The sequence below is a fragment of the Diadema setosum genome (assembly GCF_964275005.1).
Source record: "Diadema setosum chromosome 20 unlocalized genomic scaffold, eeDiaSeto1 Scaffold_20_unloc_1, whole genome shotgun sequence".
In the NCBI taxonomy this organism is placed as follows: Eukaryota; Metazoa; Echinodermata; class Echinoidea; order Diadematoida; family Diadematidae; genus Diadema; species Diadema setosum.
Window position 1 is genome coordinate 349,380 of NW_027307649.1, and position 14,144 is coordinate 363,523.

At 39.0% G+C, this 14,144-nt stretch overlaps 1 protein-coding gene across 1 annotated transcript; it reads left to right on the forward strand.

The window, feature by feature from the left end:
* The first annotated feature begins 535 nt into the window (after positions 1–535).
* Positions 536–7,287, forward strand: LOC140245660 (uncharacterized). The gene is made up of 2 exons (XM_072325207.1): positions 536–1,187; positions 6,839–7,287. Exons 1-2 carry the CDS (start codon positions 536–538, stop codon positions 7,285–7,287), a joined length of 1,101 nt encoding a protein of 366 aa, XP_072181308.1.
* Positions 7,288–14,144: the final 6,857 nt, after the last annotated feature.

The window sequence follows — 14,144 nt, forward strand, 5'->3', positions numbered from 1 at the left end:
GCAGTGTCAAATCGGTGGGGAATCCCACTATTGTTTACATGCCCTTTAATTCTTTGCTATGTGGAATGTAAATGCAGATTACAAAAAAGAAAAAAAAAAACAACAAATGGGATCATGGTTTAGTATTTACTCTGAGCATGTGCGCACGAAAGAGAAGCACCAGGCATTGTGTTCACAGAGAAAGGAAGAGAGGACAGCTACAAAACACTCAAACTCTTCGGAAGCCCTTGCCAAGAGTACATTTGATGTTTTATAACAGTCATCTGTACGTGTCCTGATTACAAAAATCCATCTGACGCCGGCTGTGCCACCGTACTGAAAATATCACATTTTCAATATGGCGGCTTACCAGGATGCGATAGCTCAACAACTTGAATGTCCCATATGCATGGAAACTTTTTCGAAAGCCAAAGACCTGGCGTGTGGACACACATTCTGTGCAAACTGCATAGAAAAGATTGCTGACGATGAATGTAAGGTTGTTTGCTCAGAATGTCGCCAAGAGACCTTTATCGAAAAGAAAGTGGCAATATCCATGCTTAAGTCGAATAACTTGGCTGATAGGATGGTTGAGGCAATGAAAAATAATATTGCTACCATTGATCACGGAAGAACAAAGGAGACAGGACCAGTTTGCCAGAAGCATCGACCCAACCGTATGAAGTATTTTTGCGGAAAATGCCAGGAACTTGTCTGCAGCGAGTGTTTGATGGAAGATCACTACAACCACAAAGGTGTTAAGCCAGCAAAGAAAATTGGCTTAACAAGGGCAATGCAAAAGATTCTTGACGACAGTGATGAAACCAAGCAGATGATCAATGATCTCCAACATAAATGCCTTATGGCACTATCTCTCCTCGAATCATCTATCATGGACAGCAAGAGCAAATTTGACGAGTCGTTCAGATCTTTTGCGATTCTGCAACGGGAATTCCACGGTAAATTTCAGAAGGTGAAAACAGAGGAACTGGCTAAATTTTCTAAATCTTACCAGCGAGGAAGGGATTTGGTGGCCCGTGGTAATGAGGAAGAAATCATCACAAACTTTCAGCAGTGGTCAGAAGAGATGAAGGGCAATGACCTACGAGAGTCTATTATCCCGAGTATGGGAAGAGAGTTCAGAGCTATTGAAGACACTGTTCGCATTTGCCTTTATCACCTCAGAAAAATTGAAGCACAATTAACAGGTAAGATGAAAAACAAGGTAACATACATTCATGGGCACTTTGAAATACGTTTCAAGTATTAATGACTGAGCGATTACATTTTCAGTCATCCTTATACCTTGCTTGACGGACAGCCAAAGATTGCAAAATGTGCAACCTGATGGATCATGTTTCCTCTTAAAACATCACGTTACCTCAATTTAAGAAAAAAATACTTGTGGAGCGCACCCTACCGACAAGTGCTCCTCACTTTATTATCTCTTAGTACCTTTGATGCACTGTTTAGCCTTCGTTTTGCTTAGTATGACACTTATGAGAAGATGTTTTGTGAAAACACGTGGAGCTTTCTTATTGTAACATCAGACTTTGACGAAATTGTTTCCACTCTCTTTCTTTGATTTAACCTAATTCTTATCTAAGCTCACGTGGGCTCACGCACGTGATCACGTTAAAAGATTAACTTAAAAAAATACGATTTCATATACGAAGCGTTTGGTTATGTGATCCAATCATTTATGGTGATTGAAATTTCATTGGTGAAATATGATTAATGATGAAACTTCGTCAGACGTAAACAAAGTACATATAGGCCTACATGGTCGTTAAAGAAGAGACCACCATCAAAAGGGGCGGTACAGCATAGAATGGTACGACACCAAGCCATAGTTTGAGGAACTGAGGTCACGAATCTTTTTCCCAAATGCAGAGGTATTCCATTAGTACATAATTCTCTAATTCTTGAAAGGCAATATATCACAATCAATGACATGGCAAAATATTAGCAATTTATCCTACAGTCTTCAAAAAGACGGCTTCCTTTATTCGGCAGAATGTCTAACAATGTATGGTGGGTTGTCTGACTGGCACTGGGAAGAGCTGGTCTCAAAGTTCACCTGAGAAAGAGGGTGCGTTGAGCAGCGTTTCGTACTTAGAGGAACCTCAAAGGCAGAAAATCTATACCTTCGACACGAGTGTTGAGTCTGAAATTCTGGCAGCGACGAGATAGGGGTGCTTTCAGAGAATACGCGTAACCCCAAATAATTCTTCAGTATATGTGTATCGAGGATGGATAGGGAGGGGGACTCTCAGTCGAACGAGACGATAAACCCAATTTTCCTCCTTCAAACGTGTTCGGCAAACTGAGCAAATACGTTCATTCTCTTCAAGAGTTTGGTGGCGACTCACCACGATTTATTTGCCACTTGGTCTACTATCAGATGTTCTACTTCCCAGTTCGTCTAACATCACAACGGTTAAACTCATTTGGTATAATATCAATTTCGTCTAATGCTCACGTGGTCTAATCCTCACTAGGTCTAATGCCCGGTTTGGATAGTTATCATTAAGTGTTTTTGTCTAATGACCAGACGGTATAATTGTCACTAAGTCTACGCGAATTTTTTCCCACCTCGTCTAATATAATTTGGTCTATTGTAAGTTCGTCTAAATTCCATTTAGTCTCTTCATCAATTGGTCTATGGACATTTCGGCTAATATCACTTGGTCCCCTGCCCGCTTGGTCTATATTTCACTAGGTCTATAATAGACAGTTAGTCTCCTTCCAATTCGTCTAATTTCCGGTTAGATCACTAGCCATTTCGTCCAATAAGCATTTCATCTACACTGTTTAGTCTAATTTTCATGTGGTGCAACTTCCAATAGGGCCACTCTCGTTTCGTCTACAGACAAGATAGAAATAGGGCTATCACAAAATATTTATATTACCAACTTTGCTTTTACTGAAATACATTTTGCTTTTACTGAAATACATTTCATGTGAGGTATATGTAACCAAATTGTGATTTCTTCCGTCTTATATTCTACAAGTGCCTGTGTAGTTTGTGCCCCCGCGTCTAAATTGTTGATAGTTTCAGCGCAATCGTATAATCATGGAATCTATGGAATCATGCATAACTAATGAGCTTCAAACAAAAGAGTGAAATAGCTGTCAGTTAATATCAGTCTTACAATTCAGGCCTAAATCTCTGTGAGTGATATAAGAATGAATACTCATACGAGTATGTGACCATGGTAGGGTTCATATTTTATGACCATGGAGCTACAAATGTAGCCCCACGATAAACCAATTGGAAAGGGTGCGTTCGAGCCATCTCCGAAAGCGAACTGTACCGTACCGTACCCGCGCCAGAGGAGCGCTCGAACGCTCCTAACGTCATGAACGTGTACCGTACCTTACTGTACCGAGCCAAAAGTGGACCACTTCCCGATGTGCTCCAAAAGCGTACCAAAAGCGTACCAAAAGTTCGCTGTAAAGCATGCGCGTATCATGCGCATACGTCACAATGCAAATACATCATTATCTTTGTTCGGGACAGCTGTAAGTACTTTAGTTCAAGCGCCAGGTGGATGACATTCTTTAATTCAAAAATACGTGACCTTTTCTAAAAAAAAACTCGTGAGGTTCGCTTTCTCAACAGAGCGCTCGAACGCTCCCAAACTGGCATGGTACGGTACGGCACGCTTTAGTTCAGTTCGCTTTGGTTCGCTTTACAGCGCTCGAACGCACCCTTAGATGCGAAATATACATGTATTATACAATAACTGCGGAAGCAAATTTAGCTTTGGAGTCTTGCCACCTGATTTTCTTTGACGAAAACACTTGGGCGCCATCAATTTCAATCCTGCAAGATCAAGGACTCGAGGTAGAAAGAAACTATATCTTGAACCACGGCGCAATAGAAACGAAAGCTTCATGTTTCATCCTTTTGTTGTCGCTGGATTTTATGAATAATCTCTTCTTTCTGTATGTTTAGTATAATATCTCATGTATACAGCAAAGTTGTACAGAAATAATGAAAAAAGGAGGAAAGGTAATGAAAATACTATATGCCTAAGATATTAGAAGTTTTAGTTGTTATAAATTGCCATCAAATCATCGATATACAACCGAACTAGATCCTACAAATAATAATTTCTCTCTGTGACTTGCACTCCGCATGTGACGTATCTAAAAAAGATCAATACTAAACGTTTGCATTCAATTTGAAAAACACAACCGCTCAAATCTGGCCGGGTATGCGTATAGTAGTTAGCCCATGTGAACATCGGAGTGTAAATGGTAGTAGACAATTTGGGTATTAGACTAAGTGGTCATTAGACTAAATGGTGGTAGACCAGTTGGATATTTATAGACTAAGTGCATATGGTCATTAGACCAAATGGTCGATAGACTAATACATAAGTAGCCAAACTGGTTATTAGACTAATCGATATATTGCCGAAGTGAATATAGACTAAGTGAGTGGAGCCCAAGTGCAAATTAGACAAAATGGTAGACAACGTTGGTATTAGACATAGTGGAAATAGACGAAGCTATTATAAGACGAATAGGTGATGATAACATGTAATGTATAGACCAAATGATAATAGACCAAATGGATATTAAACGAAATGGACATAGCCCAACTAGTAAGTAGACGGACTTGTAATTAGACTTAGATGTATAATTGGACGAACCTATTTTCTGTTCCCTTTTTTCACACTTTTGCTTTCTTTCTTTTTCTATTCCCGACTTTCCCAGTTTCCCGTACTCTGTGTAGTTGTGAGCTTTCACCACCCCCCCTTATTTTCCCCTTTCCCTCAGAGGTACTCACATGTTACAAGCATAGTCTTTTGAGTGGGTACCTCCACTTTTTTTTTTTTTTTTTTTTTTGCAGAGTGTATAAATAGAGTGTGTGTTTCTTTATGTACTGGACATGTAGACATGAACATGTTGTTATCCCTGTCTGGCTATGTATATTATCAACGACTCAAATGTCAAATTTATCATATTATTGTTTCTTGTACATTCTGTTGAAAAAACAAAGTGAAAATAAAGTTTGAAGTTTTATATGGTAACCAGACAAATTGGTTGTAGTCGAACTATTAGACCACATGGGTTGAGATGAAACGGATATTGGACGAAGTGGGAGTAGACCAAGTGATAGATCACCCTCACCACTGTCCTAACATGACGTCATGTCCTGTCCTATAGCAGTAGCACATCACCCAATCACAAGTCAGAATGGGAGTTCCGGCCGATTCCAAGAGCCCGCGTTCTATGATTCGGCACATCATTTTCATGGAATTTCAAGTTTCTACCCCTGATTTGCGCCCTTTGGTTAAGACCTGATTGTACACCACTTATTTTTGTTTACATTTCTTTCTTTGTTACCTCTACCTTTTCGTTTGTTTTCCTTCCTGTTCCGTGCTTGCTTTTGTTCTTGTCCTTGTCTTAGTCCCTTTTTTCTGTCCGTTTCATGGGACGTCGTAATATCAAATTTTCTTACATAGAGTCCTCGACGGATCTTGATACGCCCTCATCTTTTCGCAAGATACGCCCTCATGATTCGCAAAATTTACAAGTCATATGCTTTTTTTTTTAATTCCTATTTTCCATAGTATATAGGGTAAAAAAATAAAATTGTATAGTTGCTTACTTGTTCAATTAACGACATACTGAAATTATAGTTCTGATATAATTGCACACAATGTATTGTTGAAGCTTGTATGATTGAAATTCCTTAAAAATGTGGTCATGTAAGCGTTATGTATACTATTTCGTATTTTTGATATAGCTGTATTTAAGTGTAATTGCATTTGATTTTGAACTTGAATTTGATGTCCGATAAATAATTTCAATAAGAGATTATGTGAATCCAACTAATAACCGGTGCAAATAAAGGGTGCGCTGTGTCACTTTCGGAATTCAGGGGAACGGATTCTATCCAATCGCTGAACGTTTCCACTACGTAGATGTCCTGCATATGCGCGAAAATTACTAGCGTACTACTGAAATGAAAGACTCGGGGTAGACCAAGTATTGGGATGCTGATCCAACATGAACACTTAGTATATTCTGAAATCCCCATAACTACGTGTGTACAGCTTTGTAATTATTTCTATGAAAGTAAGCACACTGGCAAAGAATCTCAACTTAAGTCAAACAGAATGAGAGTTTCACATAAAAGCGAGTTTAAGCTATGCGACGCGAACTTTATTTTAAAATGGGTAAAGAATAACAACCCAAGAGATGTTTTGCACACACGTGAGACGCAGCTTTTTACATTGTCCAATCCAGGAGGCTATGTCGTCAAGAGCGATCTAAAGTTCGCCAAAATCCGATGACGACGAGCGTTTCCATTTCAGCAGGGTGCGAATGCAGATCGATTCATTGGAGTAAACTTTTGGTCCACAAGCTACAGAGTCTTTAATATACGGTAACTGGGCTACTGCAGAAGTGGAAAAGGCACTTGTGACCACAAAAACTAGTACTGAATAAAAAAAAAAATAGATTCAAATGAGCAAAAAACAAGCAAAGTAATAAAAAAAAACCTACTTAAGGACTACAAAACTATGACTTTCCGACAGAATCCATGATTATTCCAACATCGGCAACTATGGGATGAAATAATTATTATCTTTGTTGTTATGTGAGTTAACGACGTTTTCATCCAGCCTGAATATGTGCCCCTGCTAGGTTGGTATAGGCTGTAGGAGGAGGTATCCTCCCCCCACACCAGGGAGCTTTTGCGACTATAGAACTGAAATTCAACAATCCGGTGCAAAATTTTGGGTGACACATGGAATATATTATATGAAAAAATAAAAATAAAATAACATCCAGGGACATAACATAGCCGTTATATATTTTGTATGTTCCACTCTTTCAGATCTGGAACCAAACGACACCCCTCCATTGCGAGTACTAGACGACGGGAATGGAGAAGGTTTGCAGGAGGCAAAATCATCGCCACTCATCAAGCAGCACCAACTGCCAGAACTGAGAAATATCGATGGAAGTACACCTCAAGCATTATCGAATCATTCAACATCTCCGTCAAGTTTGAGGGAGACCCGCCCATCTACAAAGAGACCCGTAAGGCCACAATTTAGAAATATCTATGGAGGTACACGCCAAGCTTTATCGAGTCAATCGACATCCCCGTCAAGTTATGGGAAGCAGATCCGCCCTTCTACAACGAAACCACCGAAAAATGCATCAGGTAGCCCAGTATCCGCGCAAACTGTTGTGGAACCCGTAGGTGAGATTTATACGAATCGCCTGTTCATGCGCATGAAAGCTGCCTTGGCTGAGCATTCCGAATCCAACTCGTCGTAGAAAGCAGGTCCCAAGTCTTTCACAGACAAGAACGAGAAGTATTGATGAAGGTGAATCTCAAGCTTTATCGAGTAAATCGTCAAGTTTCCGTTCACCCTAAAATATCACTGCCAAACGGAGCCATCCTTATCGAGTAAGGAACACAGCTCGCACAGACACCATGTCTATGAGTCAGGATTGAAAGTCAGTTTTACCAACTCCATCTCACCATCCCAGGCAACTGCCCCTATTCGAAAACGTTTACAAAATGTCTTATTGCAAGTTTTTTTTTTTTTAATGTAAAGTGAAACATTTTTTTTTTGTATGGGGGGGGGGGGCATGTGAAAAGTCAAAAGATATGATACTCTAGCTGAATAATGTTGAAGCTAGGACTTTGTCATGGATATAATTTTGTACGCATAAATTGAATTTAAGTGCATAGTTCAAGATCCGATAATTTTGATTAGCAGCGCTTGATGACATGACAACTATCGTTTGCCGTTGTATATTCAACAACGACAGACTAGGGGATTTACTCTCACTAAAGAATGCGTGTGTGTGTGTGTGTGTGTGTGTTTATTTATTAATCTATCTATTTGTTCACTTTGGTACTTATTTATTAATTCCATTTGTTCGTTTGGCTATTTGAAACTCCCCCAGTATTCTCCACGAAATTGAGAAGGGCCGGTACCTCTCACCGCCATATAAAAGTTCGAACTATGTTACCGTTTTCAGTGTTTCTAAGGAGCAAGGTGGCTCATTTGGGAGCGCGAGTCTGGTTTGCAATCGAAAGGCTCGGTTTCGGGTGTGGGTTCCAATCCCAGTGAGCCTTACTTTTGCAATGTTGTGTGTCATTTTGCCGTCCCCTTACTCATGCTCTCAAATGGCAGTCAATTGAACAAAGAATTCAATATCATTACTGTGTCCTGGCGTACAAATTGTTACACTTTTCATTTAGCCCCATCGTACATAGTCAAACTTGTGACCAAACGCCCTACTACTTATAGCACTCGATATGCCCTTTCTTGCCAATTACATATACCCAAACCTAGAACTGAATATAAGAAATGCTCCTTCACTTATGCTGCAAGCAAATAATTTAATAGAGGCACACACTCTATCCCTCGGATAGGACATCAAAATGGAGGTTCAGTGTGTGAGAGAGTCACAACTCATGCACGCAAAAGATCCTGCTTCATTCTTGGCTTCGCAAAGGGTGGGGTATATAATCAGGGGAAAGTGCATACAACTGGACCCCATGTAAGACCAGCTCGGGCAGCTAAATAATGGGCACTCCAGCCATCTTTTCAAGTGAAAAAAAAAACAAAACAAAACACCCACTGTTACCTTTTAAAAGAATATCTAAACTTGATAGGTTAGTCAGTTATAGTAATGTTACCTCCTGTCAAGTAATAATTATATTTCAAACCATACAACAATCCACGTATCTTTACATGAATGAAAATTACTAAAGATAAAAATCTAGATAGACAACAGCTTAAAACACCCCATAGAATACAATTTTAATGAAAATAATTATTGACAACAGCTCGACAGTTAAGTCATAATTGGCTGTGGGGAAATATGCAGCGGGACAGCTCAGCGCTAAAATAATTTATGGCAGTAGTAAAGGTGTATCATACCAGTGTCCCAACCTATTTGGGAATATATTTTACGGCATCCTTTTCGGGAATACACGACAAATCTAAAAATGGCTCACGCTGCCTGCCACTCCTGCCACTAACTAGTGTTAGCAGCCTATAAAGATTCGCATGCTGTTACCACTGACAATTACTACTGAGGGTAAGCCGCTCGGTGAGAATTTAAAGGGATGGAATGGTATTGGTTGAGGTGAGAATAAGCTTTTAACTTTTGCGAGATATTTAGAAATCACTCTATGAAATGTTAGGAAGTCTACAATTCTAAGAGGAATTCAAAGTTTATTTGATGAATATCAGTTTTGAAATGGCTGAGATATCCAAAAACAAAGTAAAACAAAGCGATCCTGACAAAAGTTGGGTGCCACTTTTATTGGGATCGCTTTGTTTTGGATACCTTAGCCGTTTAAAAACTAATTTTCATCAAGTAAGCTTTGAATTCCTCTTAGACAAAGATGTTAGAATTATATGCTTTTTCATACATCTGAGGATGTTTCTTGTTATCTCAACAAATCATCAAAAAATCGTTGAAAACCTCAAACCCCATCTCAACCGAAAAACACACACATCCATGAGCACACCACAGTACATCGGAGGATTTCAAAAATGTTGATGAATTCCATGTTCAAACGCCTGCCGCCCTCTGTAGAATAAGATTTTACCACAACGTAGTGCCGTCACAACAAAACAAAAGTTTTTGAAAATATATATATAAATAATTTCATGAGAGTGTCATAATTTCGGTGAAAAGTTCTCATTCTTTCGACTCTCCCTAAGATTAGATTTGCTTTCGCTTAAGTTCATTCTCCTTGTGTTCTTTAAAAATGTATTTCAAGCTTTAGCTGTTTTGATACCCTGTAAAATAAATTTTTATCTCGTCTTGAGTCATCATGATTATCTTTGAGTTGTTGTTCCCGTGAGTATTTCATTAATACTGGGGCCCTATAGAACAGAGATTTAACGTTGCGGAGTGCAAGTGTTGAGCTTATTTCAAGTCATGTATCGTAAATTCGTCACAGTTGACTATTTTTATAACAAGCACATCATGTTCAGAAACTGATCCTGTCTTGTGCTTGATCTTCTCATTTAAAACTAATTTACAAAACCGCTTGGAATAAAAAACAACAGAGAAATATGAGACATTCGTATGTAACAAGTGAAGCACAGATTCCTCTGTGCATAAGACAGGTTGATTTATTCTTGGTTGTCATGTCAATAGTTAAAATGTCTTTTTGTTTTCGTTTTTTTTTTTCATTTCATTTGTCAGATCTTGTTCAAGAAAATAAATGATGTATTGCGCAGTAATCGGTAAAAGGAATAGTAATATCCAAAATAAAGGGAACATGGTTATGCAATAAAATGAAAGTTTAGTCTTTGTTGTCATGTCAAAAGTACAAATTTCTTTTTTTTCTTTTTTTTATTTCGTCTGTCAGATCTTGTTCAAGGAAATGGCAGAGGTAATGCGCAGTAATCGGTAAAGGGAATTAGTATTATCCAAAATAAAGGGAACATGATTATGAAATAAAATTTAAACGTATGACGATAATATGATACAAACTTTTTAACGGCGATGACGAAAATGAAAATTGAGACTACATGCATTACGGTGGAGAGGATTGTAATGACAACGTTTGTCGGCAGCCGCAATGCTTTTGGATATTCCTTCATTACAGACTCCTGACATTACAAACCTTATAAAGAGTTTAATGGCTGAGCACTAGTGTTTAAATTTCAGTCACGCCCTCTCCCGATTTATGTATTTATGATTTATGTATCAGGTGGCATTACGGCCATGGATAAACTGACAACGTTGCAATAATATACTTATGTAGGCCTTTATGTATTTTCAACACACTTACAAACACACACACATACACACGCATAATATATATATATATATATATATATATATATATATGAATATATACACATATAATGTAACTAAAGAGTATCGTGATTAGAGGGGATATGGTGAATCAAAACCATATAGATGAGTGAAATTTCTTCTTTTATCTTTAATGCTGCGGAGATGACAAATCTTAGCAATAGGCCTACGCCATGAATTACACAAAACCTTGCACAATATTGTATGAAAGTAGATACTAGTAATGCATGAAAATTCGTAGTAAGCCCCATCCGTGGAAATACTACGGAAAATGTATTAAGAAATAGGGCCTACTACGATGTAGGGCCTACAGTACAAAGCTATGAGATGGAAAGGACCACTTCGGAATTGTACAGGTTTGTTTTAAATTATGATTTAAATGCTTGAGCATGACACTATTCCTATATTTTGGATCATATGTTCTGAACGAATATCCAGCAAACTTGATCGACTAACTGTGCTTTAGGGCAATGTTCGTTCTTCCCAAGATTCTTTAATCCGGAACTAAGTAATTCCATATTGTAGGCCCCTATGTTCTGTCCTTTTCTCGACACGTGGATATATTGAATGAAAAGATAAGCAGGTCGTAATAATTTGCGATACTAAAGTTTTGATATATGACATTATTCCTGCTTTTTTGGTCGTATTTCATGAAAAAAAAACACACACCTGATGTTTGTAAGTTGGTGTGGACGCGGGAGTGTGAGCACCGTTTACGAAACCCATAAAAATGGCGACAATCGGCTTTACAAACACACTCAAATAATAATCCATGCATATTTGGGGAAAACGAAAAACAAGTATGCGGAAGTGTTTAAAGATCTACCCTTTGGCCGGCTAGATGTTCTATAGGGTTCATTATCCGAAGATTTTTTAGCCCTGGTCTACTTTATACTGTGTGCGTATTGCGTGATACTCACGTTTTGCAGTAGAAGTTCCCCCAACAGTTTACTTGTAGATATAATGAATGCAGTAATATTGCTAGAACACATCAACTAACATGAAAATCAGGCAATCCTTTTTAAAAGTTATAAAACTTTAGCTTCCACAAAATTTCTTTTCCTTATGAAAAGTAAACATTACTTTGACTTGTTACAATAATATTATGACAAAGTGTGATATCATTTCCTGTGGTTTCTGAAAGAGGTAAGTAACATGTTCTCTAGGGAATTCTCTTTTTCTTTGTATTTCTTTATATCGTTGTTTTGTCTTGATGTCACAAAATAGTGTAGTGTTTTCATCCAACGATGGCGGCACAGAAATCTTAAAAATTTATAACGTTTGAACAGACTGCCTGATTTTCCTCAAACTTCACTTATGTGCTCTTGCTGCATTGTTTCTGTCTACAATTTAAGTCCCAGGTTTTCCTAGTAGGCCCTAAAAACAAAGGGGAAAAAAGCACACACACACACACACACAAATTGTGGCATGACGTGAAGTGTGTTACGCGCATTCTTCTTATGCGCGTTCTGTTACGGTAAGCTTTTGAACCACTTTCCCTTGAAATGCTCCTCTGTCCTGCAAAGGATTTTTTCATTCGGCAAATGCCTTTACCCGAACGGCGACTTCGTCGCCACAGAATTCAGTTGACAAAGGGTCTGAAAACCAGACAATACCAAATTGCGTTTCTTTACGAGCAGAGCGCCACTACGACAAAATATTGAAAGGTTATATTAAAAGCGCGGCCGAGCCCGGCAGTGTAAACGGACAAAATTGCGGGGCTCGGCCGCGGCTCGGCCCAGCCCCGCACTGTGAACGGGGTCCTAGACCCCGTTTACAGTGCGAGGCTCGGCCGCGGCCGAGCCCTCCTTCATTTCAGTGTAAACGCACAAAAGGCCAAATGCGAGGCCAAAATTGGCCTCGCATTTGGCCACGCTCTGGAGGTGGTCGCGGCCGCGGCCGAGCCCGGCCTTTTCTCAGTGTAAACGCAAACTGGGCCAAATGCGCGGCCAATTTTAGTATGGCTCGAAACCCTCTGCCTGTACTATTTCGCTATTCAGGATATTAACCCCCTGTTACGACCAAAATCACTCTGAGAATGATCGCACAAAAGAAACAATCAACTAATGTTCAGGCGGTTTATTAACAGTGATATTGTGGGTACAGACTCGTAATCGGTTTTCACATCAGTACAATAATGATCAATAGAAACAATTAAAAATCGGTAATGGAATCACTTACACGTGTCTGAAATCAGGTAATCCTTTAATTGAAAAGGTCCAACTGCGACGTTCGATGCACAAATGAATAATCCTTGACGTGCCGATGAATGATTCCTCCGGCGTAATTCCAGAGACACAGGTTGCATTAAAGGGAAGATAAACCCCAAGAACAATGTGGATTGAGTGAAAACAGCAACTTTAGTAGAACACATCAGTGAAAGTTTGAGGAAAATCAGACAATCGATGCAAAAGTTATGAATTTTTAAAGTTTTGGTGTTGGAACCACTGGATGAGGAGACTACTAGAGGTTATGACGTATGAGTGGACAACAATACCAAGAAAATATGAAGAAAATACTACAAAAATCCATTTTTCATGAAAATTACAAATTCCATCAACTTGATATTGACATATGTTAAGGGTAGCAATTATTCCCCCTGCTTTCTGAAAGCGGTTGGTCCACTGCTCTTTCATAATTCTAGAAAAGTGAATTTTTGTTGAATTTCCTTTATATTTTCTTTGTATTGTTGTCCACTCATACGTCATATCCTCTAGTAGTCTCCTCATCCAGCGGTTCCAACACCAAAACTTAAAAAATTCATAACTTTTGCATCGATTGTCCGATTTTCCTCAAACTTTCACTGATGTGTTCTACTAATGTTGCTGCTTTCACTCAATCCACATTGCTCTTTGGGTTTACCTTCCCTTTAATCCACATTATAAATCCGGGGTAAAATCCGCGATATATGTCCACGGTATAATGTTCACAGGGAAACGTGTAGAATCCAAACGTTATGACGACCACGTCCAGTTGATGCGTTGAATGATGATTCACTTTACAATGTCCAGCAAAGAATCCAGCCCGTCACAGCTTTGCCGTAATAATGTCCGTTGACTCTAAAATATGGAGTCTATCTCTAACGTAGGCAAATTAATTCTCTGCAGGCAAAATGTCTCTCAGGCCTTATCTCCACAAACACAATTTGTATAGCAGGTCAGCAGGTAACACAGGACTGACTATAACAAGTCGCTTCAGAGCCAGAAGTGACGTAACTCTCAGAGCAGAGGTGTTGGGTACTCTGCCTACCTCAGAATTTCTCCTGCTTATATACTATCCATTCACCCCTTTCTAGTACATTCTGTAATTTTCTCCAACCTGGGGCCACATACATG